This window comes from Saccopteryx leptura, chromosome 1 (assembly GCF_036850995.1).
Source record: "Saccopteryx leptura isolate mSacLep1 chromosome 1, mSacLep1_pri_phased_curated, whole genome shotgun sequence".
NCBI classification, from domain to species: Eukaryota; Metazoa; Chordata; class Mammalia; order Chiroptera; family Emballonuridae; genus Saccopteryx; species Saccopteryx leptura.
The window spans coordinates 57,102,947-57,128,517 of record NC_089503.1 but is presented as its reverse complement, the minus strand read 5'-3'; the positions used below and the strand labels follow the sequence as shown (position 1 = coordinate 57,128,517).

The window sequence follows — 25,571 nt, the reverse complement described above, 5'->3', positions numbered from 1 at the left end:
TAATGGAAATATCAGTAGCCTCACTTTCCCTGAAGACTCTGTCCCTTGGAGAGTCAGATGTAAAGGCCATCGCCCATTCCAGAGGCACATTGTGAGGTGCAGTGGAGGTACCAAGAGCCACTGGGGACCAGAGTGAGCCGGACTGGCACTTGAAAAATTACCCGTAGTCTGGTTCCTTAAGGGGAGGGGGGTATCCGATCCGCAGCCTGACAGTGAGTGCCTCGGGCCCCCCTCTCACTCTGTCTCCATTGCTCCTCCCCGTGCACAGGTGGAACAGCTAGAGGTATTTCAGAGAGAGCAAACTAAGCAGGTAATGCCTGGGGTCCTTGCTAAACGCTGGCTGCTTAAGCGGTGACAAGTTTTGCTGCATGACCCCAGCTGCAGCTTGCCTGCGCCAGCTCCTGTTTGTGAACTGTTTGTGAAGGGGGCAGGGTCGAGCCACGGAGTCCAGGCCCAGGCTGCCCAGGAGTGCGGTGTGCTGGGCCCCTCTCAGGCCTCATCCCACCCGTCCCAGGTCGGCCTCTCCACCTCTCTGCACTTTCACATCTGCCTGTCAGGGACGAGGGGCAGGGTAGGCTTCATCTTTCCCGTATCTGAATCAGGAACAGCCAATTCTTGGGATTCCTAAATCTCCAAGTCCTGTTCCAAGTTTAGGTCCTCAACGAAGAGAGCTAGCAGAATGACCCGGGGCCTTGTTTAACACAGCCCCCTGGTTTCCCAGACTCCATAAAGGTGATAAGCAAGGCGTCCCTCACAGGTTAGGGGGGGTTGTGGGCTTGGGATGCCTGCTGATGGGTGATGACCCTTTGGGCCTAAACCCTGAGCATGAAACAGAGATGTCTGGGAGAAGGAAGGCCAGGCTGAGAGGAGCAGAGGGGCCCTCTGCCTGCCGGAGGAGGGCATGCTGGCTGCCTTGCGCTCACAGGGGTCTCTGTGCTACCCCAGACGGTAAGGCTGTCAAGCCGGTAGTTAGCGGGAGCATCCTTTCTCCGCCAGCCCTCCTACTGAGTCACGTCAGGCCTGCAGAGGAATTGGGCCTTCCTTTCCTCCCATCACCTTCTTCAAGGAGCCCAGGATTGACCACTGAACAGAATACAAACAGTTAGCAATGGAGCCGTTGCCTCTCACCTTTGTTGATCATGCTTGAGCTCCTGGAATGCCTGCCGGAGCCAGGAGCGCTTGTGGCTGTGATGCTCCCCTTCCTCCCTCCCTCCCCTCGCTCTTCCTTTCTGTGGGAGTGGGAGTGGGGTGGGCTCGGACGCGGGCTGCTCCTGCTCCATTTCCCAGCAGTCTGACCCCCGTGCTAACCACACTGCTAGCACCAGCCCTAACAGCCTGTGGACGTTGGGAAGAGGACTGATCAGCTGTGGGCTTTTGCACTGGTCGTTTCTGGTAGGAGGAGGGGTGGGTATTGAACGAGTTCAAGGCTAGGTCCTGTTCCTGTTCCCCACCCAGGGAGCTGTGCCTGGGAATAGCAGCAGCAACGGTAGGGTGGTGGTGTCAGCTCCCCAGAGTCAGTTCCATTGATCCAGTGGCTGCAGGCCTCTGTCCCTTCAGGCTGGGGTGGAGGTGAGCACAGGCAGGTGGCTCTGGCAGCAGCCGTGTGTTGGGTTGCCTCACTGAGGTCCTGCCAACCAGCCTGGGCCACAGGATGTCCCCTAATTGGATGCCAGAGAAAGGACCCTTTTTTTTTTCTTTTCTAAAAATACTGGGGACTGGTCTGGGAAACCCCATAATTTGCTTGGACATCCAGGGAAGGCCTCCTGAGTCTTCCCTCTCCTTTCCCCTCCCCTGCCACAGATGGAAGAGCTGAGTAAGAAGCTAGCTGACCATGACCAAGCCAGCAAAGTGCAGCAGCAGAAGCTGAAGGTGGGACAGATGGCGGAGGGAAGGTGTCTCTAAGCCGTCGGGCTGGGGTGGTTGCGGGAGGCCGGAGCGGTACACTGGGGGCCAGGCAGCCGTAGGAGACCTGTCTGTGCCTGAGGAATGCCCTGCATGTGCCTTCGGGGAGCTCTGAAGGGAAGACCAGAGTGGCTTCTATCCCTCAGACCAGCGGTTCTCAACCTGTGGGTTGCGACCCCAGCGGGGTCGCCTAAAGCCATCGGAAAATGCATAATGCATATCAGGTATTGACATTCCGAATCATAACTGTAGCAAAATTACAGTTATGAAGTAGCCACCAAAATTATTTTTTGGTTTGGGGTCACCGCAACATGAGGACTGTATTGCGGGGTCACGGCATTAGAAAGGCTGGGAACCACTGCCTCAGACCTTCGCTGTGCATTACAGCAGCCACTAACCATGTGTGGTTATTTAAACTTAAAATTTTAGTTCCTCAGTCACACTAGTTACGTTTCTTCTGCTCAGTAACTACATGTGGCTCGTGGCAACCATATTGTACAGGGAAGATACAGAACATTGCCATCATTGTGGAAAGTTCTGTGGACTGTGCTGGTCTAGAGTATCAATGACATAATATTACAATGCAGTTTAATATTCTTAGTGCTTCGAACAATGTTACCTTTGGTTTAAGGTTTGCTGCTTTGCAGTCTAGGCTTCATAGCTTTTAGCTAGGAGCAAAGGAATTGGGCACAGTGGCCCTGGGACTTGCTAAAGCCCTGGTGGGTCACGGGAGTTGCTGGGGGCTGAGAACTTCATCTGTTCAGCTAACTTCCATGTGCTCCACCATGTCATGATTGTGATAAAGATGCTTGTTATACTCCTCTGGGGCCTTCCCGGTGCTAGGAGATAGAGGAGAGGTAAGGCCAGGCGGTCCTGTCCATTGTCGACTACACACTAAACACTTGCTGCCATTGCAGGTAGACAGAGTCAGACACAGGCCCTGTTCCCAAGGAGTCTGTGGTCTGAAAAGGAGGCGGTGCCAGCATCATAAATGAGGCCACACAGGCTTCGGAGTCAGGTGTACCAAGGTTCAGCTCTTACTCTGCTATTTTAGTCACTGTGACTCTGGCTGGTCAACTTAAGTCTCTGTGCTCAATTTCTTCAACTCTGAAGTGGAGATAAAGTTATTTCCCAGAGTCGCTTTGAGGAGAAATGAGTTCACATGTCCTGAGAGCTCACATCTCAAGTGCCTAGCTCCGTGCTTTGCACCCAGGTGAGAGCATCAGTTTCCTCCCGCCTTGGGGAGATGGACTGTGTACTTATGGAGAGAATGAGCTAGTCTGGGCTTGATCTCAAAGATCAGGCTGTCAGAGCTCTGCCAGAAATGGCAGGAGCTGGACAGGACTGCTCCTGCAGGCTGTGGACCTTGAAAAGGTGTGTGGTGTTTCAGTATGCTGGAATTGATGGCGAGTGGGTAGGATTTCTTCTGAGAGAATAGCAGGAATCTGGAAATGCCATGTTGCCCAAGAGCTAGGGCGAGTCAGTGGACCTGGGTAGAGCAGCCAGATCAGCTGCCCTGAGCAGCCTTCCACATCATTCCACATCATAGGCTTTCCAGGCCCAGGGAGGGGAGAGCCAGCAAGAGGCCCAACGCCTCCAGGCCCAGCTGAATGAGCTGCAGGCCCAGCTGAGCCAGAAGGAGCAGGCAGCTGAGCACTATAAGCTGCAGGTGAGGAGCCCAGTCCTGGCCCCCTCTGCCCTCCCTCCTGCTGTCCCCCACTACCCCCCCTCCTGCGCCCCTCCTCTCCCCTTCCCCCACCCCCATGTCCTTCACCCCTTCCCCACCCCCCACCCACCCACTTGCCCACACAGATGGAGAAAGCCAAGACCCATTATGATGCCAAGAAGCAGCAGAACCAAGAACTGCAGGAGCAGCTGCGGGGCTTGGAGCAGCTGCAGAAGGAAAACAAGGAGCTGAGGGCCGAAGCCGAACGGCTGAGTCGGGAGCTGCAGCAGGCTGGGCTGAAGACCAAGGAGACTGAGCAGTCCTGCCGCCAGCTGACTGCCCAGGTGCGCAGCCTGGAGGCACAGGTGAGTGTCTGGCTGGACAAACTTACACCTGTCATAATGGATGCCTGTGTCCTCTCCTAAGCACCCTGCCTTCTGCTTCTCCTCCCCTTCACTCTCCCTGGCCCTCTCTTCCCAGGTTGCCCATGCTGACCAACAGCTTCGAGACCTAGGCAAGTTTCAGGTGGCAACTGACGCCTTGAAGAGCCGGGAGCACCAGGCTAAGCCTCAGCTGGACTTGAGCATCGACAGCCTTGACCTGAGCTGTGAGGAGGGGACCCCACTCACTGTCACCAGGTCAGGAGGCACACGTCCTCCCTCAGCCTTCTGTCCATCGAGAGCCTCCTGTTTATCAGGCTGTTCCCTGGGCACTGGGGCTGTGAGATGAATGAGGTGTGGTCCCTTTGCCCTCTGGAAGTTCATTCCTAGAAGAATAAAAATGCTTCATGAAGGGTGTCACACCTGTTCTGAGTCCTGAAAGAAGCCGTAGGTGTGTGTGCCCAGTGGACAGAAGAGAGCAGTGAGAGCAAAGGCCAGGAGAGAGCTGGGCTGGCTGGACAGTGGAGTTGGGAGCGCCCGCTGGATGCCCCGGTGATGGAGGCTGGCGCTTGGAGGGACCTTGGAGGGTTTGAGTGCGTGGTCTGGTCTGTATCTTAGCTTATCTTTAGAGCCAGTGTTAAGGTGAGACTGGAAACATATTTGGGTTTTTTTGTTTGTTTGTTTTTTAGTGAGAGAGACAGAAGGACAGAAAGAGGGACAGACAGGGAGGGAGAGAGATGAGAAGCATCAAGTCTTTGTTGCGGCACCTTAGTTCATTGATTGCTTTCTCAGATGTGCCTTGACCGGGGGTCTACAGCAGAACGCGTGACCCCTTACTCAAGCCAGCGACCTTTGGGCTCAAGCCAGTGACCCCGCATTCAAGCCAGCATCCTCAGGGTTTTGAACCTGGGTCCTCTGCATCCTAGTCCAATGCTCTATTGACTGCGCCACCGCCTGGTCTGGCAAAACAGAGATGTTTTTATTTTAACAACACTTACATGTGTCAAACACCGTTATGAAAAATAGTAATTCATTTAACAGATGAAACTGGGGCGTAGAGAGGCAGTCACGTGCATGAGCTCCCGCAGTGCAGAGCGGGGCTTGAGCCTGCCAGCCCGGCTCGAGTGCTTGCCTGTCACCACTCTGGTGTGTCTCTCAGAGGCCGCTGTCAGTCTAGGTGAGAGGAGGCGAGGCAGACCAGGGGGGACGTGAGAGCTCAGTGGGTCTGGTAAGGAGACTTACCAGTTGGGTAGGTAGGAAAGGGAAGCGGCAGGATTGTTCCTGCCTGGCAGCCTGAGTAGAGCTGCTCCCACTCGCTGAACCAGGAGACACGGGAGAAGGAACAGACAGATGGGTTTAGTTTGGGACATGCTCCTTGTGTGGGGGCCCTGAGAGATGTCTGGGGCAGGGGCTTTATGGGTCTGGAGAGCAGGGTCTGAGTTAAGGCAGAGAGCTGGGAGGTGCCAATATTGAGGAGTTCAAAGGGCCATGGGGGTGGATGGCTCAGCAGAGACGGGGCAGGCACTGAAGGGAGGGCGCAAGTCCAGGGCACTCCTCGGTACCGCTGACTGTTCAGAGAAGGAGATGCTGACCTGGTCTGCTTATAATGAATGCATGAATTGGTCACTGTGGAGTGAAGGGACCGACAAAATGCTTTCTAGCTCCAGGAATGGCACCTCAGCAGGTTTCTTTTCTGTAGCAGGCTGCCTCATACCCAGCCAGATGGCACCAGCATCTCTGGAGAGCCAGCTTCGCCCACCTCCCAGCGCCTGCCCCCCAAGGTAGAATCCCTGGAAAGCCTGTACTTTACCCCCACCCCTGCTCGGGGTCAGCCCCCACTGGAGAGCAGCCTGGACTCCCTGGGGGACGGCTTCCTGGACTCGGGCCGGAAGACCCGCTCTGCTCGTCGACGTACCACGCAGATCATCAACATCACCATGACCAAGGTCAGGCTCCTGGAGTGGGGCTCCAGGCAGTACTGCCCGGGCTTCTCAAGGGTATCTTTCCGTTGGGTCCTCGGAACAGCGTGGAGAGGCCGGCCAGGCTGGCCAGTCCCTATCTTACTGACGGGAAAGCTGAGAGTCTGAGAAGGATCTTGGGCCTACTTTGTAGAAAAGGGCAGGGCTGCAGGTGGATGCCCGTCTGCTAAGTGCGGCACTGACCCTGCACAGGCTGAAGGGAGAGAACATGGAGAAGTTGCAGCCCCACCTGTGCCCCCAGCACAGCGCTCCCCCCCCCCCGGGCAGCTGAGGTGTGTGTGGCTGCCGTTGCCCTGCCTGGCAGCTTGGGGGCTTTGGGGGCTCTGGCCCTCGTTTCCATATTCGGGTTAGGGAGGAGAGGAGAGGTGCCTTTGGTGCAGCAGGGGACACCTCTGTGTGTGGGGTGCCCTCTGCTATGGAGAAGTTGGAGAAACTAAAAGATGATCAGGACCCTGGCAAGCGTGGGCTGGGGGCTGCAGAGGCCGTGGGACGAGCCTGACTACCTCAGGAGAAGTGGTTCCAGCCCTGGCCTCCCACTTGCTAGCTGTTTGACCTTTGGCCTAGTCACTTCGTTTCTTTGCACCTCCCTTCTAAAACAGTCTGGTACTCTGCCTTCCTTCTTTCAAAGCATTGTTAATCGACTCAGTGGGAAGATGGGTAGAAAGAATTCTTGATACCCTCAGCACCTTGTGCAGGATTCTGGTGGCAAGACCCATTTCTTGCAGGGGTCTAGCTAAGAACCCTCGCCCGTCAGCATGGGAACGCATCAGCCATGCCACAGGATCTGAGGGGCTTCCGGAAGGGGAACAGCAGGAGGCTTCTTTATAGAATGTCAGGGCGCCCACTCCACCCCACCACAAAAAATTCATTTTTTCTTCCAGAAGCCAGATGTGGAAGAGCCAGACAGCGCCAACTCATCCTTCTATAGCACGCAGTCTGCCCCTGCTTCCCAGGCCGGCCCGAGGGCCACCTCCTCAGCCCAGTCTCTGGCCCGCCTGGGCTCACCCGAAGACGGCAACTCGGCTTTGTTCAGCCTGCCTGGCTACCGGCCCACCACCCGCAGCTCCGCCCGCCGCTCTCAGGCCGGGGTGTCCAGTGGGGCACCTCCAGGTGAGGAGACTGGTCCCTGGCCCTACCCAGACATCAGACTGGAAGCATGTCCCCACACAGGGAAAGGACAGGCATTTAAAACCCCGGGCCTGACTTCCTGGCTACCCCCCTGCAGTCTCAGGGCAGCAAGGGGGAATCGGAAATGCCTACACACTGGGCCTGGGAGCCCGACTCTCAGAGTCCTTCCTGCCCCTCTCAGGTGGTGAGGGGCCGCCAGAGGGCCAAGCTGCCAGTGTTTTATCCTCAGATTCTTCTTGGAGGCTCTTGCCCTTTAGAAACCCCTTGGGTATTAATTCCTTGCCTTCAAGTACTTTCTTTTGATATCAAAACCTCTTCATCTGACCTCTTGACCTCTCCAGGTGAGCCGGCCCCCATGGTAGAAATGGCCTGTGAGCCGTGTTTCTGTGTCTGCAGCTGTGAGCAGAGCAGGAGTGGGCTGCTGGGCTGGAAGTCCCCAGGGCAGACGGACAGGAGTGGTGGCAGCAGAGGCTGGCGACAGGCCAGGGCCAGTGGGCAACCTGCTGCCTCCTCCCTCACTCTTGCTGGCCTTCCAGCCCTGCTTGCTCCAACTTCCCTGCCCCCCCCCCCACCAGGAAGGAACAGCTTCTACATGGGCACTTGCCAGGACGAGCCCGAGCAGCTGGGTGACTGGAATCGCATCGCAGAGCTGCAGCAGCGCAATCGAGTCTGCCCCCCGCACCTAAAGACCTGCTATCCCCTTGAGTCCAGGGTGAGCTCTGGGGCCGCCTGCACAGGACCTGCCCACGCTGCCTCACCTCCTCCTTCTAGGCACTCCAGCCCAGTGCCACTTGCTGGCCTAGCCCAAGGAATAGCTCCCTGAATGAAGCCCTCTCTGGCCTCCTGAGGAGGGCGACGAGATGCTTCTAGTCAGAACAGCGGGCAGGGAGGGAGCTCGGGGGTGAGGTCAGTGGGTGGGCAGGAGCTCGTAGAGGTCTGCTTGGGACTGCTTTTCTATGGCCACATTCAGGGAGACAACAGGGAGGGAGGCCTTTTGCAGTCGGAAGGCTCCAGCTGTTCTATGTGCCAGGCCAGGGAAGAGAGCCTGGGGCAGACCTGCTTCATCTCCAGACAGCGTGGGCCCACTGACCACTTCTTCCTCCCCACACAGCCCTCCCTGAGCCTGGCTACCATCACCGACGAGGAGATGAAGACTGGTGACCCCCAGGAGACCCTGCGCCGAGCCAGCATGCAGCCGACCCAGATAGCTGAGGGTACTGGCATCACCACCCGGCAGCGCAAACGGGTCTCCTTAGAGCCCCACCAGGGCCCTGGGACCCCTGAGGTAGGCTGCATTGGCTCCTACGTTTTACTCTCACAGCCTGCCAGATCAGGCCCAGCTCACCAAGTTTGAAAGGTGGATTAAAGGGGCGGCGCCTGGCTCTGGGGGTGGGTGGGGCGCTGCTGGTTGGACAATCCACTTACAGGGTCCACTCAGCTGAGACACTGCCTTTGGACGTGCAGTCCTCTTGCTGATTTCTGCCTCATTGGGCTCTTCCCCATAGTCTAAGAAGCCCACCAGCTGTTTCCCTCGTCCCATGACTCCCCGGGACCGACATGAAGTGCGCAGACAGAGCTCTGCGGAGGCCCAGAAGAAAGCAGCTCCAGCTGTTGTGAAAAAGGTTAGTTGGGGGCCGAAGGGAAACACGAGCGCGGCAGAGGCCCGGGGAAGCCAGCAGCGAGCCCCGTCTGACAGCCCTCCCCACAGGCTGACCGCCGCCAGTCCATGGCCTTCAGCATCCTCAACACCCCCAAGAAGCTGGGGAACAGCCTCCTGCGGAGGGGAGCCTCGAAGAAAGCCCTGCCCCAGACCTCCCCCAACACCCGCAGTGGGACCCGCCGCTCTCCTCGCATCGCCACCACCACCGCCAGTGCTGCCACTGCTGCCGCCATCGCTGCCGCCGCTGCCGCTCCTCGGGCCAAGGGCAAGGTGGAGGCAGACAGGAGGGCGGGGCTCCACGCAGGAACCCGTGGAAGCATGGGGCGGCCTCCGGGGCAGGGCCAGGCTAAGCCAAAGGGGGCTGGGGGCTAAGCGGGTGCTCCCTGTCTTGGTTAGCTGCTTATTATTGAGGAGAGGAGACAGACAACTCCATTGCCACTGAGAAAGTCCAGAGCTGCTTAGACACCTCCAGCAACTAGTAACCTGAAGGTCTGTCTGTCCAGGGCCACACCATGGGAGGGATCCTGGTCCGGGACTCCGTGAGCAGGAAGGCACGCGAGCTGCTGCACCTGACTTCACCGGTCTCGCCCAGCCAAGTGACTCTGTTTCTCTCTTTCAGGCAAAGCACTGAAGGGCCAGTGCCAGTGAACGGCCTCTTGTGTCCCTGATGCTGCCCTCCCCGGTCCTCTACTGTCCCGCTCAGTGCCTTCTCAGCTTCCAGGCCAACAGCGGCCACACCCCTAGAGACAGTGATGCCTGGCACACCTTAGCCTGGTACCTGGACCTTTGCCAGAGCCTTCACTAGGTGAACAGATGTGTCTTCAGAGTTGGTCTGGAGCCTGGACTGGGTCTTCTCCCTACCTTGCCTCCTGATGTTTTTGCAAAGCAAAGTAACTTCTCCATCGCAGTGAGATTTGAGGCTGGCTTTGAGTGGCTGGGTCCTGAGGCCCAGCCAGGCCACCACAGCCTCTGGATCTAGAAGGGACCATTGGAGGAGCAGGCCCTGGTTCCTGCTGTTCCTGGTGGCTAGGCCTAGCAGTGGCCCTTGCTCTTCAAGTCCAGGACTGGGCATTGACCTAGTGGGAGCACCCCACCCCAGGTGCTCCCATCCACCCAGGGACACAGTTATCCAGAGAATGTTCTTTTCCAGGACAACTAGGCCAGCGGGGGGGATGGGGGCCGCCTTCAGTGGCAGCTCACCCCACACCTTCCCTAGACTTGTACTGGGGTGGGATTTGGATTGATGGGAAGGTTTTTAAGGGCCAGGGATGGATCTTTTCTAAATGTTATTACCTGTAAATAAAGTCTATTTTTCTCCCTTGACTGCTGAGCTGCCTGATCTGTGGGAGAAGGGAAACGCGAGCTCTGAGCAGCAGCAGTCTTCCAGACCACCTGCCTCTTCCAGGTCCCTTCTCCGGCCTTTCTGGGGCCCGAGGGTCTTCTCACACTCCATATCTGGCCTCTGCTGGTGGAACATAATGGGCTGTCCTTCTCTGAGGGCCTGTGTCCCCTGAATCTGGTTTTGCCTTTGCTTCTGAGTGGCAGTCCCTCTTCCCATAGTCCCTCCTAGAATGGGCCGCATTCTGTGAGCGGGAGTGACCGAGATGTCAGTATGCTGCCACTGAAAAGTCATTTATGAATGCCCACTGTGGCTCCTGCTGGGTATGACGGGTACAGTGGGGGATCAGAAGCAGTGTTTGCCCATCTCCCTTCCCTGGGACAGTCTATTAAAGGGAAAGAAAAAATATATATACAGGCACAGCTTAGAGATACTGCGTGTTTGATTTAAGATAACTACAATAAAGTGAATATTGCAATAAAGCAAGTTATACAAGTCTGTGTTTCTTGGTGCATATAAAAGTTTCATTTACAGCCTGACATGATGGTGTCGTGGATAGAGCGTTAACCCGGGGACATTGAGGGTACCAAGTTCTAAACCTTGAGTCCAAAGGTCACTGGCTTAGGCCCTGGCCGGTTGGCTCAGTGGTAGAGTGTCGGCCTGGCATGCAGAAGTCCCGGGTTCGATTCCCGGCCAGGGCACACAGGAGAGGTGCCCATCTGCTTCTCCACCCCTCCCCCTCTCCTTCCTCTCTGTCTCTCTCTTCCCCTCCCACAGCGAGGCTCCATTGGAGCAAGGATGGCCCGGGTGCTGGGGATGGCTCCTTGGCCTCTGCCCCAGGCGCTAGAGTGGCTCTGGTTGCAACGGAGCGACGCCCCGGAGGGGCACAGCATCGCCCCCTGGTGGGCAGAGCGTTGCCCCCTGGTGGTGTGCCGGGTAGATCCCGGTCGGGTGCATGCGGGAATCTGTCTGACTGTCTCTCCCCGTTTCCAGCTTCAGAAAAATACAAGGAAAAAAAAAAAAAAGGTCACTGGCTTAAAGCCCAAGGTCACTGGCTTGAGCAAGGGTTTACTCAGTCTGCTGAAGGCCCACAGTCAAGGCACATATGAGAAAGCAATTAACAACTAAGGTGGTGCAACTGAGTTGATGCTTCTCATCTCTCTCCCTCTCTTTTAAAAAAAAAAGTTTAAAGTTTACACTATACTGTAGTCTATTAAGTGCAATAGCATGTCTAATAACCAATGTACATGAATTAGGAAATTTTATCATAGCTAAAAAATGCTATCCACCATCTTTTTTTTTTCCCCTTGGGAGATGAGAAGCATCAACTTGCATCACTTTAGTTGTTCATTCATTGTTTCTCATATGTGCCTTGACCAGGGGCAGGGGCCTCAAGCCTAGCCAGCAATCCCTTGCTCAAGCCAGCGACTTTGGAGCCATGTGGATGACCTCCCACTCAGGCTGGCAAGCCTGTGCTGAAACCAGTGACCTCAGGGTATTGAACCTGGGTCCTCAGCGTCCCAAGGGAACACTCTATCCATTGTACCACCACTGGCCAGGCTGGTTGTGTTTTTAATTAAACTTCTTGGGGTGACATTGGTTAGTAAAATTATACAGGTTTCAGGTGCAGAATTCTACAATACATCTATATACTGTGTGTTCACCACCCCAAGTCAAGTCTCCCTCCATCACCATCTATCCCCCTCTACCCTCTCCCTTCCCCACCACCCTTTCCCTTCTGCAATCCTCTCACTGTTGTCTGTGTTTATAAATTGTTTCTTTTTTTGCTTAATCCCTTCACCTTTTTCACCTGCCCCACCCCTACCCCATCCCCACTAATAGCTGTCAGTCTGTTCTCCCTATGAGTCCAATTCTATTTTATTAATTTTATTCATTAGGTTCCACACAGAAGTGAAATCATATGGTATTTATCTTTCTCTGACTGGTTTATCTCAGCATAATAATCTCCAGGTCCATCCTTGCTGTTACAAAAGGTAAGATATCCTTCTTTTGAGTTGTAATTTCTTTGCTGGTAGAGGGCCTTGCCTCGATGTTGGCTGCTGCCTTATAAGGGTGGTGGTTGCTGTGACAGTTTAAGAAAATGAAGTTTGCTGCATTGATTGACTTTCACGAATGATTTCTGTAGTATGCAATGCTGTTTGATAGCATTTTACCTACAGAATTTCTTTCAAAATTGAAGTCCATCCTCAAACCCTGCTGCTGCTTTATGAACTAAATCCTTTGTTGTTATTTCAACAATCTTTTTTTCTGTATTTTTTCGAAGTTAGAAGCGGGGAGGCAGTCAGACAGACTCCCGCATGTGCCCGACTGGGATCCACCCGTTACGCCCACCAGGGGGCGATGCTCTGCCCATCTGGGGCGTTGTTCCATTGCAACCAGAGCCGTTCTAGCACCTGAGGCGGAGGCCACAGAGCCATCCTCAGCGCCTGGGCCAATTTTGCTCACTTTGCTCCAATGGAGCCTTGGCTGCAGGAGGGGAAGAGAGAGACAGAGAGGAAGGAGAGGGGGAGGGGTGGAGAAGCAGATGGGTGCTTCTCCTGTGCGCCCTGACCAGGAATTGAACCCGGGACTTCCACACACTGGGCCAATGCTCTACCATTAAGCCAGCCAGCCAGGGCTCAACAATCTTCACAGCATTTTCGCCAGGACTAGATTCCACCTCAAGAAATCACTTTGCTCGTCCAAAAAAAGTAACTCCTCCTCTTCAATTTTGTAGCAATTCGGCCACATCTTCAGTCTGCACTTCTAATTCTAGCTCTCTTGCTATTTCCACCACATCTGCAGTTACTTCCTCTCAGTGGTGGGATTCAAATAATCTAATAACTGGTTCTCTGCTCTAATGACCGTTTTAAGAATAAAAATAATAATACACCAAAAGGTAGTTTATTATTTCATGCATTTAATACTTAAATAAGAATAAAAGAGGTACAGAAAGCTAGATTATGTTATAAAAAAGATGAAAATCAGTGAAAAAAACATTAAATAATATTCATAATATCTCAGGGGAGTTTTGGGCATAACACAAAGCTGAAACAAATGACAGCTGTCACCCCCTGGTTTGTTTGGCACTTTTTCTCTTTAGTTATAGGTTTGTTTACTGAGGTAACAAACGTGAGGGAATTAAAATATAGTATTTCATAAAAGGTATAATGAGTTTTATGAAATGAATAAATAGCATAATTCAAATTTTTTTTCACCTATGGACAGAATGAACATTACTACAGGCACTTAGAATACGCTGTTGCAGATGAATGTTAAAAAAGAGGAATGTAAATTTGTGGTTTCCACATTGGGCGGCTGCCCAGTGCCCACCTTAGAGAGAACCCTGATTACAAGTGCTTCACTGGTTCACTGAACTCAACAAAAAATTAGGTATCGGTTCTGCTGAACCAGTGCAAACTGGCTGAATCCCACCACTGCTTCCTATACTGAAGTCTTAAACCCCTCAGTTACTCATGAGAGTACGATTCAACTTCTTCCAAACTCCTGTTCATGGTGTTATTTTTACCTCTTCCTATGAATCACAAGTGTTCTTAATGGCATCTAGAATGGTGAATTCTTTTCAGAAGGTTTTTAATTTTACCCAGATCCATCCGAAATGAATATGGCAGCTAAAACATTATGAAATGTATTTCTTAAAAAGTAAGACTTGAAAGCTGAAATTACTCCTTGATCTAGGGGTCCAGGGGTTGCAAAGTGGATATTGTGGTGACAGTCATGAAAATATTGATCTCACTGTACATCTCCATCAGAGCTCTTGAGTGAACAAGTGCTTGTTAATGAGCAGTAATATTTTGAAAGGATTCTTTTTTTCTGAGCAATAGGTCCCAACAATGGGCTAAAAATATTCAGTAAACCATACTGTAAACAAATGTGCTTTGTTGTTCCATTTAGAGAGCACAGGCACAGTAGATTTAGCATAATTCTTAAGGATCCTAGGGTTTGGGATGGTAAATGAGCACTGGCTTCAACTTAAAAGTTGCAGCTGCATTAGCTCCTAACAAGAGTCAACCGGCCTTTGAAGCTTTGAAGCCAGGCATTGACTTCTCTCCAGCTATGAAAGTCCTAGATCTTCAAATAGAAGGCTGTTTTGTGAAAATCTGTTTAGTGTAGCCACCTTCATTAATTATCTTAGATCTTCCAGGTAATTTCCTGCAGCTTCTACATCAGCACTGGCTGCTTCAACCATGCACTTTTATGTTGTAGAGACAGCTCTTTCCTTAAACTTCATGAACTAACCTCTGCTAGCTCCAAACTTTTCTTTTGTAGTGTCCTCACAGAATTGAAGAGTGTTAGGACCTTGCTCTGGAGCAGGCTTTGGCTTCAAGGAATGTTATGGTTGGTTTCACCTATCCAGACCACTAAAATTTTCTCCACATCAGCAATAAGGCTCTTTGCTTTTTTATTATTTATGTGTTCACTGGAGTAGTACTTCTAATTTCCTTCAACTTTTCCTTTGCATTTACAACTGGGCTGTTTGGTGCAAGAGGCCTAGTTTTCGGTCTATCTCAGCTCTCAACATGCCTTCCTCATTAAGCTGAATCATTTCTAGCTTTTAATTTAGACAGGTGACTCTTCCATTTCACAGACTACTTAGGGCCCTGGCCGGCTGGCTCAGCAGTAGAGCATCAGCCTTGGCATGTGGATGTCCCAGGTTAGATTCCCGGTCAGGGCACACAGGAGAAGCACCCATCTGCTTCTCCACCCTTCCCCCTCTCCTTCCTCTCTCTCTCTCTCTTCCCCTCCTACAGCCAAGGATCCATTGGAGCAAACTTGAACAAAGTTGGCCCGGGCACTGAGGATGGCTCCATGGCCTCCGCCTCAGGCACTAGAATGGCTCTGGCCGCAACAGAGCAGCGCCCCCTAGTGGGCATGCCAGGTGGATCCTGGTCGGGCACATGAGGGAGTCTTGACTACCTCCCCGCTTCTAACTTCGGAAAAGTACAAAACAAACCAAAAAAAACAACCCCAGACTACTTATAGGCCATGTAGAGTTATTAATTGGCTGAATTTCTCAGGGAATAGGGAGGCTCAAGGAGAGGGAGAGCTGTCAGAACACACACATTCATCAGTTAAGTTCACCATCTTATATGGGTGTGGTTCATGGTGCCCCCGAATCAGTTACAACCACCTGTCTGGGTGGTTCAATGGAAAAGAGCATCATCCCAGCATGCTGAAGTTGCGGGTTTGATCCCAGTCAAGGCTCGTACAAGAAGCAACCAATGAGCACACAACTAAAGGGAACAACTAAATGTAATGAGTTGATGCTTCACTGTCTTTCTCTCTCTCTCCCCACCTCCCTTCCTCCTTCTCAAATCAATGGGAAAAAAAATTTAAATCACTGATCACAGATCATCATAAATATAATAATGATGAAAAAGTTTGAAATATTTCAAGAATTACCAACATGTGACATGAGGTGAGCAAACGCTGTCAGAAAAGTGGTGTGAACAGACTTACATGACACAGGGTTGCCACAAACACTCAATTTATAAAAAGAAATCAGTGTCTGCCTAGCACAGTAAAACCAGGTATGTCTATACAAATACAACATGACGTTGACGCAGAACATGGCCTGAGCTGAGAGCCTAGACCTAAATGAAGAGATGGTGTTTCACAACCAGGCTTCAGAGTTCACCTGTCAGGATGCTGAGAGGGGACCTTCTGGAGGGCTTCTTGAGTTGGGGTCACGGTTGTTGTCAGCTCAGCCTGGGGGGAGTAAAGGCAGACAAGAATCAGGGCCATGGTAGGAGGGATATCTCTTGTCACTTTCCTCTAGGCCATGCCTCCTCTGCCCGAGTTCTTTTCCATTTCCACTTCAGGCTTGGGGACTTGGGGGAATGGTGGTCATTAGATGGAGACTGCTCTGGGCGGGCGGAGCCCAGCCTTCCCTCCCTACCCTGGAGCAGAGCTCCTCCTATCACTGGAAACCTTCCCTCAGTGTCCTCACCAAGAGATGCGCCAGGATGACGTGATGCTGGACAGTGTGCTCAGGATCCGTGAAAACACAAGAGAAGTTCGTGCTAAGCAAGGCGGGGTTCAGCTCCTTCAGCACCAAGGCCTTCGCCAGCTGCGTGCTGGTGCCCCTGCGCTCCCGGCTGCAGCAGAGAAGGAAAGGCCCTAAGAAGACTGCAGGGGGCGGCCTCCTTCCTGCCGGCCTCATCACCACGTCCCTCACCTGGTGCTGCCCTCCAACAGCCGGCCTGGGAGGTGCTCAATGAAGGAGCCATTGCCCAGCCAGTAGAGGATGCTGAAGTGGCGGAAGCGACTGCAAGCAGCACAGGACAAAGTCAGCGTTCCATCTAGGGACACAAGCAGCTGTCAGCCCTTCCACAGAGCAGCTCCTCCGCCTTGCCGTCCTGTGGCCTGTCCACCCAGCCCAGCTCCACAGCCCCTCGATGCAGGAACCTGAGTGCAGCTTGGCGCCCCACCCAGGTGGGAAAGCCCATTCAAGGGTAAGTGCAGTTGTCCACAAGGGCAGCCAGCCCATGTCTGAGCAGGAGTTTAGGGACAGGTCCTTGGTTCAAGTGACTACTGAGCTTGTTTGTTCATGACGACCTTTTCTAGTGCCCATCTTCAGTGACTAGGAGCCCCGGCCAATGAGGCAGCCCTGGTAAGCCAGTGCTTCTCTGAGGTGGCCAGAAGGCAAGTGGGCTGAGAGGGGTTGGGCCTCGAAGCACACTGCGGTCCAGGCTCTGGGCCTCGTCTGAATTCTCTGTCCCATTTGGTAGAGAACATCTTGGGAGCTGGGCCCTATTCCCATACTCAGGGTGCTGGGTGGGAGAAAGAGTGCCGAGAGCTAGGCCAAGCTGGCCAGGTTGGTGGTGGGCTATGTGGCAGAAGGGCAGGAAGGTATGTTCAGGAGTTAACCCCACCCTTGGATCCTCTGTGCCCTCCTCAGCTCTCACAGAATCGCTCTTGCCTGACCAGGTGGTAGCACAGTGGACAGAGCATCGACCTGGGATGCCGAGGACCCAGGTTCGAAACCCAGGGTTGCTAGCTTGAGTGTGAGTTCACAGATGAGTGTGGGATCACAGATATGACCCCACGGTCACTGGCTCAGCTGGAGTCCCCCGGTCAAGGCACGTATGAAAAGCAATCAATGAACAACTAAAGGGCTGCAACTATGGGTTGATGTTTCTTATCTCTACCCTGTCTTAGCCCCTTCTCCACCTCCACCCCTCTCAACAACAAAATTTGTTCCTTACTTAGTAAGACTTCCATCTCTGACCAGGTCACCTCCAACGCTGGGCACTGCTTAGCTGTTGAAAGTGGTGGGGGCTGGATTGGGGAGGAGTCCTTTGTGATCCCAGCTGAGGCCGTGGCAGCTGTGATGGCCTGAGGTTTAGGTGTGGCTCTGACCAAATGGGACGCAACATGGGCACACAAGAACAGGACCCACAAAGAGCTGGGGTCTGAGGGAAGGACAGACACAGAGATCAGCAGCTGTCAGGACCACCCGGGAATGCTCACTACCCCGGCTTGGATCTTGGCTGGAAAGGGAGTTGCTGCCTGGATATAGCTCTGCCCCAGAGATTCCCAGGCTCTGCCCAGGGAATTGGAGGCAGAAGGACCCTCAGCTCCTACCTCCTGGCCCTATTTGGAACGGAGCCAGAGTCACAGCATCTGTACAGAGGCTGAAAGCAACAGCACAGTGGAGTGGGGTAACCTGGGCACTATGGTTTGAGGCAACCGCACTGCTCCACTCTGTTCTCAGACCACCGCCCCACCGCTTTACCCCCTCCCCTCCCTCTCCCCCCACCCCCCATGCACAGCCCCACGTCCCACCTGGTGTCCAGTTCTGTCTCATGGCCATGATGTATGTGACGATTTCTTCCTCTTTGGTGACAGGCAGGGGAGGGGAATGGTGATTAACTTCACATCTCAGAGGCAGCTAGACCCTAGCGACATGTGTGGCCCTCTCCTACCAGTACCCCCTTCCCAGGTCTATACTGGGTAGGCTGCCTGCCAGGCATTGCTATTTGCTGTCTTGTCCTGTCCCAATGGAAGATTCCTTGAAGGCAGGCACAGCAGCAGCTGGAGCTCTTCAGCACTTAGAAACAAAGATGGAGGATCACCTCTTTCCTCATCTAAGCTCTCATTACCATTAACATGCTAGTTCTTAGTCCAACCTAAGCCCTTCAGGATAGAAATAGAGAAACTGAGGCCTAGAGGGGCCAGAAACTTACCTAGTCACAAAGGGAGACAAAGCCCTCTTCATGGCCAGAGCTGCTTTAGGAAGGGCAACTCTTCTACGAACACACTGGCTGGCCCTGTACCTTCACTTTCACTTTCTCTTTTCTTAGAGGGGAGATAGAGACAGACTCCCACATGCATCGTGACTGGGATCCACCTGGCAATCCATCTAGGGCTGATGTCAGTGCCCTGCCATCAGCCCTTCTCATGGGCCATTCTCAACTTTGATTTTCTTAGCCAGCTGTGGCTTCCACGGTCCCCCACTGCTTGTGCCCATGCTCTGAGGGGGGATGGGAGCTGGTTGAAGGGTCCAGGGATCATCTTTTCACTTTTTTTTTTTTTCATTTTTCTGAAGCTGGAAACGGGGAGGCAGTCAGACAGACTCCCACATGCGCCCCACCGGGATCCACCTGGCATGCCCACCAGGGGGCGATGTTCTGCCCCTCTGGGGCGTCGCTCTGTTGCATCCAGAGCCATTCTAGCGCCTGGGGCAGAGGCCACAGAGCCATCCTCAGCGCCCGGGCCATCTTTGCTCCAGTGGAGCCTCGGCTGCGGGAGGGGAAGAGAGAGACAGAGAGGAAGGAGAGGGGGAGGGGTGGAGAAGCAGATGGGCGCTTCTCCTGTGTGCCCTGGCCGGGAATCGAACCTGGGACTTCCGCATGCCAGGCCAACGCTTTACCACCGAGCCAACTGGCCAGGGCCCATCTTTTCACTATGACCCCAACCCCCACATCAGGCTCATGTGAGAAGCTGAAGCCAAGGTGTCCGAGGTTCTTCATGTTCACCATCCCGAGTCCCATGACCTCCCAGTGGCCCCTCTGGTCTTGGCGACCCTGGGAAGTCGAGACCCCATCTCCTGTCCCTCTCATCCCCCACTCCCTTACCCCAAAGAACTGTGTCCCTCAGAGCCCCAGGCAGCCTTGCCTCCTGACAGGTGCTGGGCTCCTGGGGAAGTTTCCCTGGCCCTGCAGCCTAGGAGCTCCCAGGGCCGGAGGCAGGGGAGAAGCTGGAGATTGTGACTTTGTCTCCTACATCTAAATTATGGTAAGTCGTTTCTCCACACCCTTGGGGTTGAAGCAGATGGTGTTCCTGACACAGCTTCTAAATGCAGTTCTGTGTCCTGGCCTCCTGGCTTTGTTCGCAGCGCTCACCCTCCTGGCCGCAGACGTCACAGCCCTCAGTCCCTCGGGTCTTCTGCCCACTTGATATATGCGCGCACTGGATCACCAGTTCCACTTTATCTGCCTCCGTGGCCCTGACGGTGAGCGCCTCACTCACTTCACCCTCGTCCTGGCCCTGCCAGCGCCCCGGCTCTATTTGTCCCGTCAGCGACCAGACTCATGGCCGCTGGCCCTCTTCCCTGGGAAGTGCTGTCAGTGCAGGCGCCATGCTGTTGCTCACAGGGGACCAGACACAGCTCACCCAAGCTCTGGAGCTCCTAACGGGGCAGTTCAAGGAACAGGGCCCTTCGGGTTTCTTGGGAGCCAGGCAGGGGAACCTAGACTCGTAGCTCTGGCCACGGGGCGGGGAGGAGAGGAGTGAGCAGAGCTCATGAGGGTTCTGGGTGGCTGGTGGCTGGGTGGTCGGGGAGTGGGGGAGCCTGAGAAAGATCAAGGTGCACATGGGCTGGGGGCACATTGGACATGAAATGGTCAGAGTGATCCAACACATTGGGGTCCCCAGGGCCTAGAAGAACTGTCCCCTTGAATATCAGTGTGACTGAAGGAGGAAGCAGGAGGCCTACTTTTATAAAAGCAAAGGTCTGGTGCTGAAGAGCAAAGATACTAAAGGCCTGACCCTTTGCTGGGATGAAAGAGTCGATCTGTGAGAGACTTTCATTAATTCATCCCCTTTGTGACTTGGGGAGGGTAAGGATAGGGTGGGTTGAACACCCCAGCCACCCCACCCAGTTTGATACCATCTGGAGAGGGGGGGGCAGCTAGGGGATGATGGGAGGACTCCTGGTCACTGTCAACTTTGGCTCAAGAAGAGGCCCAGCGTGCAGGAACTTTTGAGGACTGGACCCAGGTGGTGGTTCTGTATCTGTGCCCTCTGTTAGGGGCCCAGAGCCTGCTTTGGATTCCCTGATGAGAAAAGTGCAAGTGGGCCCTGACCAGTTGGCTCAGTGGATAGAGCATCAGCCCAGTGTACAGACGTCCTGGGTTTAATCCCCCGTCAGAGCACACATGAGAAGCTCCCATCTGCTTCCGCTTCCCTTCCTTCCCCTTCTCACTCCTTGCCCTCTCACAGCCAGTGGCTTGGTTGGTCCCAGTGTCAGTCCTAGAGGTGAGGACGTAGCCACCAAGTAGTGCTCCGGGGCCCCCGCTGGCACGGGACAGGAGCCTGCATTCCACCCCCACCCCCCAGGGACACTGAGCTCTCAACTGGGAGCAGCGAAAGGCAGCTAGGGCAAGGCACCCCCAGGGACCCCAGGGAAGGAGGTGAGAAGAAGAAAAGCAAGATGATGTTCAGCTTTCCAACCCAGCTCATGGAGCTTTATTCAGAATAGAGTGACAAGATCCTTCTTGGTTCTTGCTGCCCTTGAAGGGGCAGGCCCAGCTGGGCCACATTGCCTAGGAGCCCAGTGTGCACCCACATCTGGCCTCTCACTTCTTTCACAACTCCTAGGGCCAGGGCTGGGGCGTCCCTGGAAGCCCCTTTCAGAAGCCATACTCACCTGGGCCTTACCCTCCTCCCAACCACCCACCAACTCCTGCTGCGGGCCCAGGCAGGACTGGTGAACAACAGGCTGCCATGGGGGTATTCCCCGGTCTGGGGATCCCCTGTCAGCTTCAAGGGAGCACAGGGAGAAGTCACATCTTCATGATTTTACAGTTCCTCTCCACACCCATTCATACGCACGCACACTCACTCAGGCTTTCAGGGAAGTGATGTGGCAGAAAGGCCTTTGGCATATGTCACCACTTCCGGGCACAAGGGGGGCTGCTGTTGGCCTCCATTCCTGGCTGCTTGGGGCAGCTGCTACTGCTTATGGCTGCCCAAACAAATCCTCAAAGCAATCTGAGGTCCCAAGGCTTTCCTCGCTGAACAGTCACAAGGCTGCACTTGTTTCAACCAGCCTATGGCTCCTGACAGGGGAAGACAGAACACAGCTCAGCACTCAGCGCTCACCGTGGAGGCGTCGGCTCCTCCACACCGAGTGTGCCGGGCTGGAGCCCCACAGAGGGGAGGGAAGGGGTGGGCTGAGGCTCTTGTAAGAAGTGAAGAAGGCTCCTTGAAACCAAAGAAGTTGTGGCTCTGCTCCCACCCTGCTCAAGCAAGGAGGATAAGGCCTGGAGGAGTTGGGGCAATTCCTATGCTCCACAATAAAAAAGGTTTTTAAATATATTCATCAAAATAGTTTTCTTTTAAAAAGCCCCCACTGCTGCCAGCCCCACTGGCTAGCTCACCATCATATCCCTCCCCAGCCCGGACACAGCCGGAAGGGTCCTGAGTGGCCCAAGTGCCCTTGGAGTCATTCCCACCCAGGAGGTCTTGAAGGGCAGGCAGGAGTATGCCCTGAGGTCCATGGTGGGTGGATGCTCTTCTGCCCGACTATTCCAGGCCCAGGATGTAGTTGATGCCTTGTACCAGGCCAATGATGACAGGCTGCCAGGCTACCAAGTATCGAAGCCAGTCTAGCAGCTGGCCGTACATGACGTGAGGCCTCTCCCAGCTGTCAGTGTGGTAAAGGAAAGAGGCTGCGCACAGAGCTGCGGAGGCCGGCAGAGGGGACGGGTCAGGGGGTTCGCCCACATCCCCCCGGGACTGCACACACTCTCCAGCTGCTCCACAGAATCAGCCTGTAAGGAAGGCGGCTGCTTTCCAGAAAGCCCCCAGCCTTTTCCCGTTGGAATAAGAGGATAAACCCAGAGAATGGGAGCAGGTGGGCAGAGAGGACCAGTGCAGAAGACAGGGGTATGGAGGTGAACACATAAGAGAGGGTCACACATGGAACAACTACTCTAAGAGGGGACTGGCGTGTGAGAGAACACAGCTGAGACGGCTGCACGTGTACCTGTGACAGTGGCTGCAGGACAGCTGGGAGTTAAGTAAAGTAACCCTGACGGTTCTTGTAATGTCCAATATGGAAGGTTTTCTAGGTCAAGGAAGAAGCTGAATCTAGGGACAGAGGCAGTAAGCAGCAAGAGGCTAGTTACAGGGGCAGCCCCTGGCAGAGGCCCTAGGGAATCGCCACCCAGGGGTCCTGAGCACCAGACCCTGCTGAATGAAGCCTAGTAGCTCTAGGGATGAGTTCCCTTCACTTCACAGCTAAATGCTGGGCAGAACACCTGGAAAGAGAGCCTGGGAGATTCCAGCTCTGGGGAGAGCAGGGGCCTATCTCCTGAGACCCGGATGGGAGGGTAGTGGTGCGGGGAACTGCTCCAGAGGCATCAGAAGGAGCAGCCTGGCCTAGTCTCTGAGAACTGTGGGAAGCCCCAATCATCAGCTTGACTACAGAGTTACTTAATTGTTCCTAGACTGTGCAAGAACCAAGCAAGGAACCTAAAAGGGTCTGTCTCCTGTTCAGGGACTGTGCAAATGTACTGGGAACACAATGGTTCCCACACGTCCAGCTACAGTCCAGGGCACAGGGAAGTTGGCGCAGAGAAGAGAGGGGAGAAAGCTGGGTTTCTGGATTCCAGAGGGAATGAAGGTGGGCAGAGAAGCAGCTGGCACTCTCCAGAACACAGGCTGAGAGGGTGAGGAGGGTGAGCGGGGTGAGGAGGGTGAGCAGGGTGAGGGGGGTGAGCAGGGTGAGGAGGGTGAGCGGGGTGAGGGGGGTGAGGAGGGTGAGGGGGGTGAGGGGGGTGAGGAGGGTGAGCGGGGTGAGGGGGGTGAGCGGGGTGAGGAGGGTGAGCAGGGTGAGGAGGGTGAGCGGGGTGAGGGGGGTGAGCGGGGTGAGGAGGGTGAGCGGGGTGAGGAGGGTGAGCGGGGTGGGGGGGTGAGGGGGGTGAGGAGGATGAGGGGGTGAGGAGGGTGAGGGAGGTGAGGAGGGTGAGGGGGGGTGAGGGGGGTGAGGAGGGTGAGGAGGGTGAGGAGGGTGAGGGGGGTGAGGAGGGTGAGGAGGGTGAGGAGGGTGAGGAGGGTGAGGAGGGTGAGGGGGGTGAGGAGGGTGAGGGGGGTGAGGAGGGTGAGGAGGGTGAGGAGGGTGAGGGGGGGTGAGGGGGGGTGAGGGGGGTGAGGGGGGTGAGGAGGGTGAGGAGGGTGAGGGGGGTGAGGAGGGTGAGGGGGGTGAGGAGGGTGAGGGGGGTGAGGAGGGTGAGGAGGGTGAGGGGGGTGAGGAGGGTGAGGAGGGTGAGGAGGGTGAGGAGGGTGAGGGGGGTGAGGAGGGTGAGGGGGGTGAGGAGGGTGAGGGGGGTGAGGAGGGTGAGGGGGGTGAGGAGGGTGAGGAGGGTGAGGGGGGTGAGGAGGGTGAGGAGGGTGAGGGGGGGTGAGGAGGGTGAGGGGGGTGAGGGGGGTGAGGAGGGTGAGGAGGGTGAGGAGGGTGAGGGGGGTGAGGAGGGTGAGGGGGGTGAGGAGGGTGAGGGGGGTGAGGAGGGTGAGGGGGGTGAGGAGGGTGAGGAGGGTGAGGGGGGTGAGGGGGGTGAGGAGGGTGAGGAGGGTGAGGAGGGTGAGGGGGGTGAGGAGGGTGAGGGGGGTGAGGAGGGTGAGGGGGGTGAGGAGGGTGAGGGGGGTGAGGAGGGTGAGGGGGGTGAGGGGGGTGAGGGGGGTGAGGAGGGTGAGGAGGGTGAGGGGGGTGAGGGGGGTGAGGGGGGTGAGGAGGGTGAGGAGGGTGAGGGGGGTGAGGAGGGTGAGGGGGGTGAGGAGGGTGAGGGGGGTGAGGAGGGTGAGGGGGGTGAGGGGGGTGAGGGGGGTGAGGGGGGTGAGGGGGGTGAGGAGGGTGAGGGGGGTGAGGAGGGTGAGGAGGGTGAGGGGGGTGAGGGGGGTGAGGGGGGTGAGGAGGGTGAGGAGGGTGAGGGGGGTGAGGGGGGTGAGGAGGGTGAGGGGGGTGAGGAGGGTGAGGGGGGTGAGGAGGGTGAGGGGGGTGAGGAGGGTGAGGAGGGTGAGGAGGGTGAGGGGGGTGAGGAGGGTGAGGGGGGTGAGGAGGGTGAGGGGGGTGAGGAGGGTGAGGAGGGTGAGGAGGGTGAGGGGGGTGAGGGGGGTGAGGGGGGTGAGGAGGGTGAGGAGGGTGAGGGGGGTGAGGGGGGTGAGGAGGGTGAGGGGGGTGAGGAGGGTGAGGGGGGTGAGGAGGGTGAGGGGGGTGAGGAGGGTGAGGAGGGTGAGGAGGGTGAGGGGGGTGAGGAGGGTGAGGGGGGTGAGGAGGGTGAGGGGGGTGAGGGGGGTGAGGGGGGTGAGGAGGGTGAGGGGGGTGAGGGGGGGTGAGGGGGGGTGAGGAGGGTGAGGGGGGTGAGGGGGGTGAGGGGGGGTGAGGGGGGTGAGGAGGGTGAGGGGGGTGAGGAGGGTGAGGGGGGGTGAGGAGGGTGAGGGGGGGTGAGGGGGGTGAGGGGGGGTGAGGGGGGTGAGGAGGGTGAGGGGGGTGAGGAGGGTGAGGGGGGTGAGGAGGGTGAGGGGGGTGAGGGGGGTGAGGAGGGTGAGGAGGGTGAGGGGGGTGAGGAGGGTGAGGGGGGTGATGGGGGTGAGGAGGGGTGATGGGGGTGAGGAGGGGTGATGGGGGGTGAGGAGGGTGAGGGGGGTGAGGGGGGTGAGGGGGGTGAGGGGGGGTGAGGGGGGGTGAGGGGGGGTGAGGAGGGTGAGGGGGGTGAGGGGGGTGAGGAGGGTGAGGGGGGTGAGGAGGGTGAGGGGGGTGAGGAGGGTGAGGAGGGTGAGGAGGGTGAGGGGGGTGAGGGGGGGTGAGGGGGGGTGAGGGGGGGTGAGGGGGGGTGAGGAGGGTGAGGAGGGTGAGGGGGGTGAGGAGGGTGAGGGGGGTGAGGGGGGGTGAGGGGGGGTGAGGAGGGTGAGGAGGGTGAGGGGGGTGAGGGGGGTGAGGAGGGTGAGGGGGGTGAGGGGGGGTGAGGGGGGGTGAGGGGGGGTGAGGGGGGTGAGGGGGGTGAGGGGGGGTGAGGGGGGGTGAGGAGGGTGAGGGGGGTGAGGAGGGTGAGGAGGGTGAGGGGGGTGAGGAGGGTGAGGAGGGTGAGGGGGGTGAGGAGGGTGAGGAGGGTGAGGAGGGTGAGGAGGGTGAGGGTTCAGTGGGGAAGGCTGGCAGGGTTGGAGCGCAGGTCCTGTGTTGACAGTGGATGGGGACTGGGAGTCCCTCAGGCATCCCTGCACCTTACAGGTCGCACACAGGCACGGAGCTGCTCCCCAGCCCTGCCCGTCA

General features: G+C 56.0%; 3 protein-coding genes across 13 annotated transcripts in view; 1 reads left to right on the top strand and 2 right to left on the bottom strand.

The window, feature by feature from the left end:
* The window catches only part of NUMA1 (nuclear mitotic apparatus protein 1), a 98,655-nt gene extending 88,617 nt beyond the window's left edge, over positions 1-10,038 (top strand). For 6 of the 7 annotated variants that reach the window (XM_066367472.1, XM_066367436.1, XM_066367455.1 and 3 more), the window contains exons 15-26: positions 269-310; positions 1,801-1,869; positions 3,452-3,571; positions 3,715-3,933; positions 4,049-4,206; positions 5,648-5,894; positions 6,809-7,037; positions 7,631-7,767; positions 8,167-8,340; positions 8,561-8,677; positions 8,764-8,985; positions 9,335-10,038. In XM_066367472.1, the coding sequence (XP_066223569.1) occupies positions 269-310; positions 1,801-1,869; positions 3,452-3,571; positions 3,715-3,933; positions 4,049-4,206; positions 5,648-5,894; positions 6,809-7,037; positions 7,631-7,767; positions 8,167-8,340; positions 8,561-8,677; positions 8,764-8,985; positions 9,335-9,346 (1,746 nt within the window). In that variant the 3' untranslated portion in view covers positions 9,347-10,038. The remainder of the gene's footprint in view (positions 1-268; positions 311-1,800; positions 1,870-3,451; positions 3,572-3,714; positions 3,934-4,048; positions 4,207-5,647; positions 5,895-6,808; positions 7,038-7,630; positions 7,768-8,166; positions 8,341-8,560; positions 8,678-8,763; positions 8,986-9,334) is intronic. The other variant, XM_066367483.1, reaches the window with a different exon arrangement.
* A 5,272-nt stretch (positions 10,039-15,310) lies between these two features.
* Positions 15,311-18,383, bottom strand: IL18BP (interleukin 18 binding protein). 3 transcript variants are annotated; one of them, XM_066367362.1, is made up of 7 exons: positions 18,265-18,382; positions 17,864-17,914; positions 17,663-17,701; positions 17,284-17,490; positions 16,254-16,377; positions 16,026-16,173; positions 15,311-15,784 (listed from the first exon to the last, which is right to left on the bottom strand). In XM_066367362.1, the coding sequence occupies exons 2-7, from the start codon at positions 17,889-17,891 to the stop codon at positions 15,710-15,712; spliced, it is 621 nt and encodes a 206-aa protein (XP_066223459.1). In that variant the 5' UTR covers positions 17,892-17,914; positions 18,265-18,382; the 3' UTR covers positions 15,311-15,709. The 3 variants fall into 3 exon arrangements, with proteins under 3 accessions (XP_066223459.1, XP_066223476.1, XP_066223469.1); XM_066367379.1 differs by lacking the exon at positions 17,284-17,490 and having other exon boundaries at positions 18,265-18,383; XM_066367372.1 differs by lacking the exon at positions 17,663-17,701 and having other exon boundaries at positions 18,265-18,381.
* Positions 18,384-20,738: 2,355 nt separating this feature from the next.
* The window catches only part of RNF121 (ring finger protein 121), a 111,422-nt gene continuing 106,589 nt past the window's right edge, over positions 20,739-25,571 (bottom strand). For all 3 annotated transcript variants that reach the window (XM_066367515.1, XM_066367506.1, XM_066367522.1), the window contains one exon: positions 20,739-21,947. In XM_066367515.1, the coding sequence (XP_066223612.1) occupies positions 21,827-21,947 (121 nt within the window). In that variant the 3' untranslated portion in view covers positions 20,739-21,826. The remainder of the gene's footprint in view (positions 21,948-25,571) is intronic.

Coding starts and splice junctions, on each gene's coding strand:
- IL18BP (XM_066367362.1), bottom strand. CDS start 17,891: ATGGCCATGAGACAGAACTGGACACCAG. Junction 16,378..17,283: donor AGAGATGGAAGTCTTACTAA/GTAAGGAACAAA, acceptor TTGTGTCCCTAG/ATGGAACGCTGACTTTGTCC. Junction 15,785..16,025: donor TCATCCTGGCGCATCTCTTG/GTGAGGACACTG, acceptor TACTCCCCCCAG/GCTGAGCTGACAACAACCGT.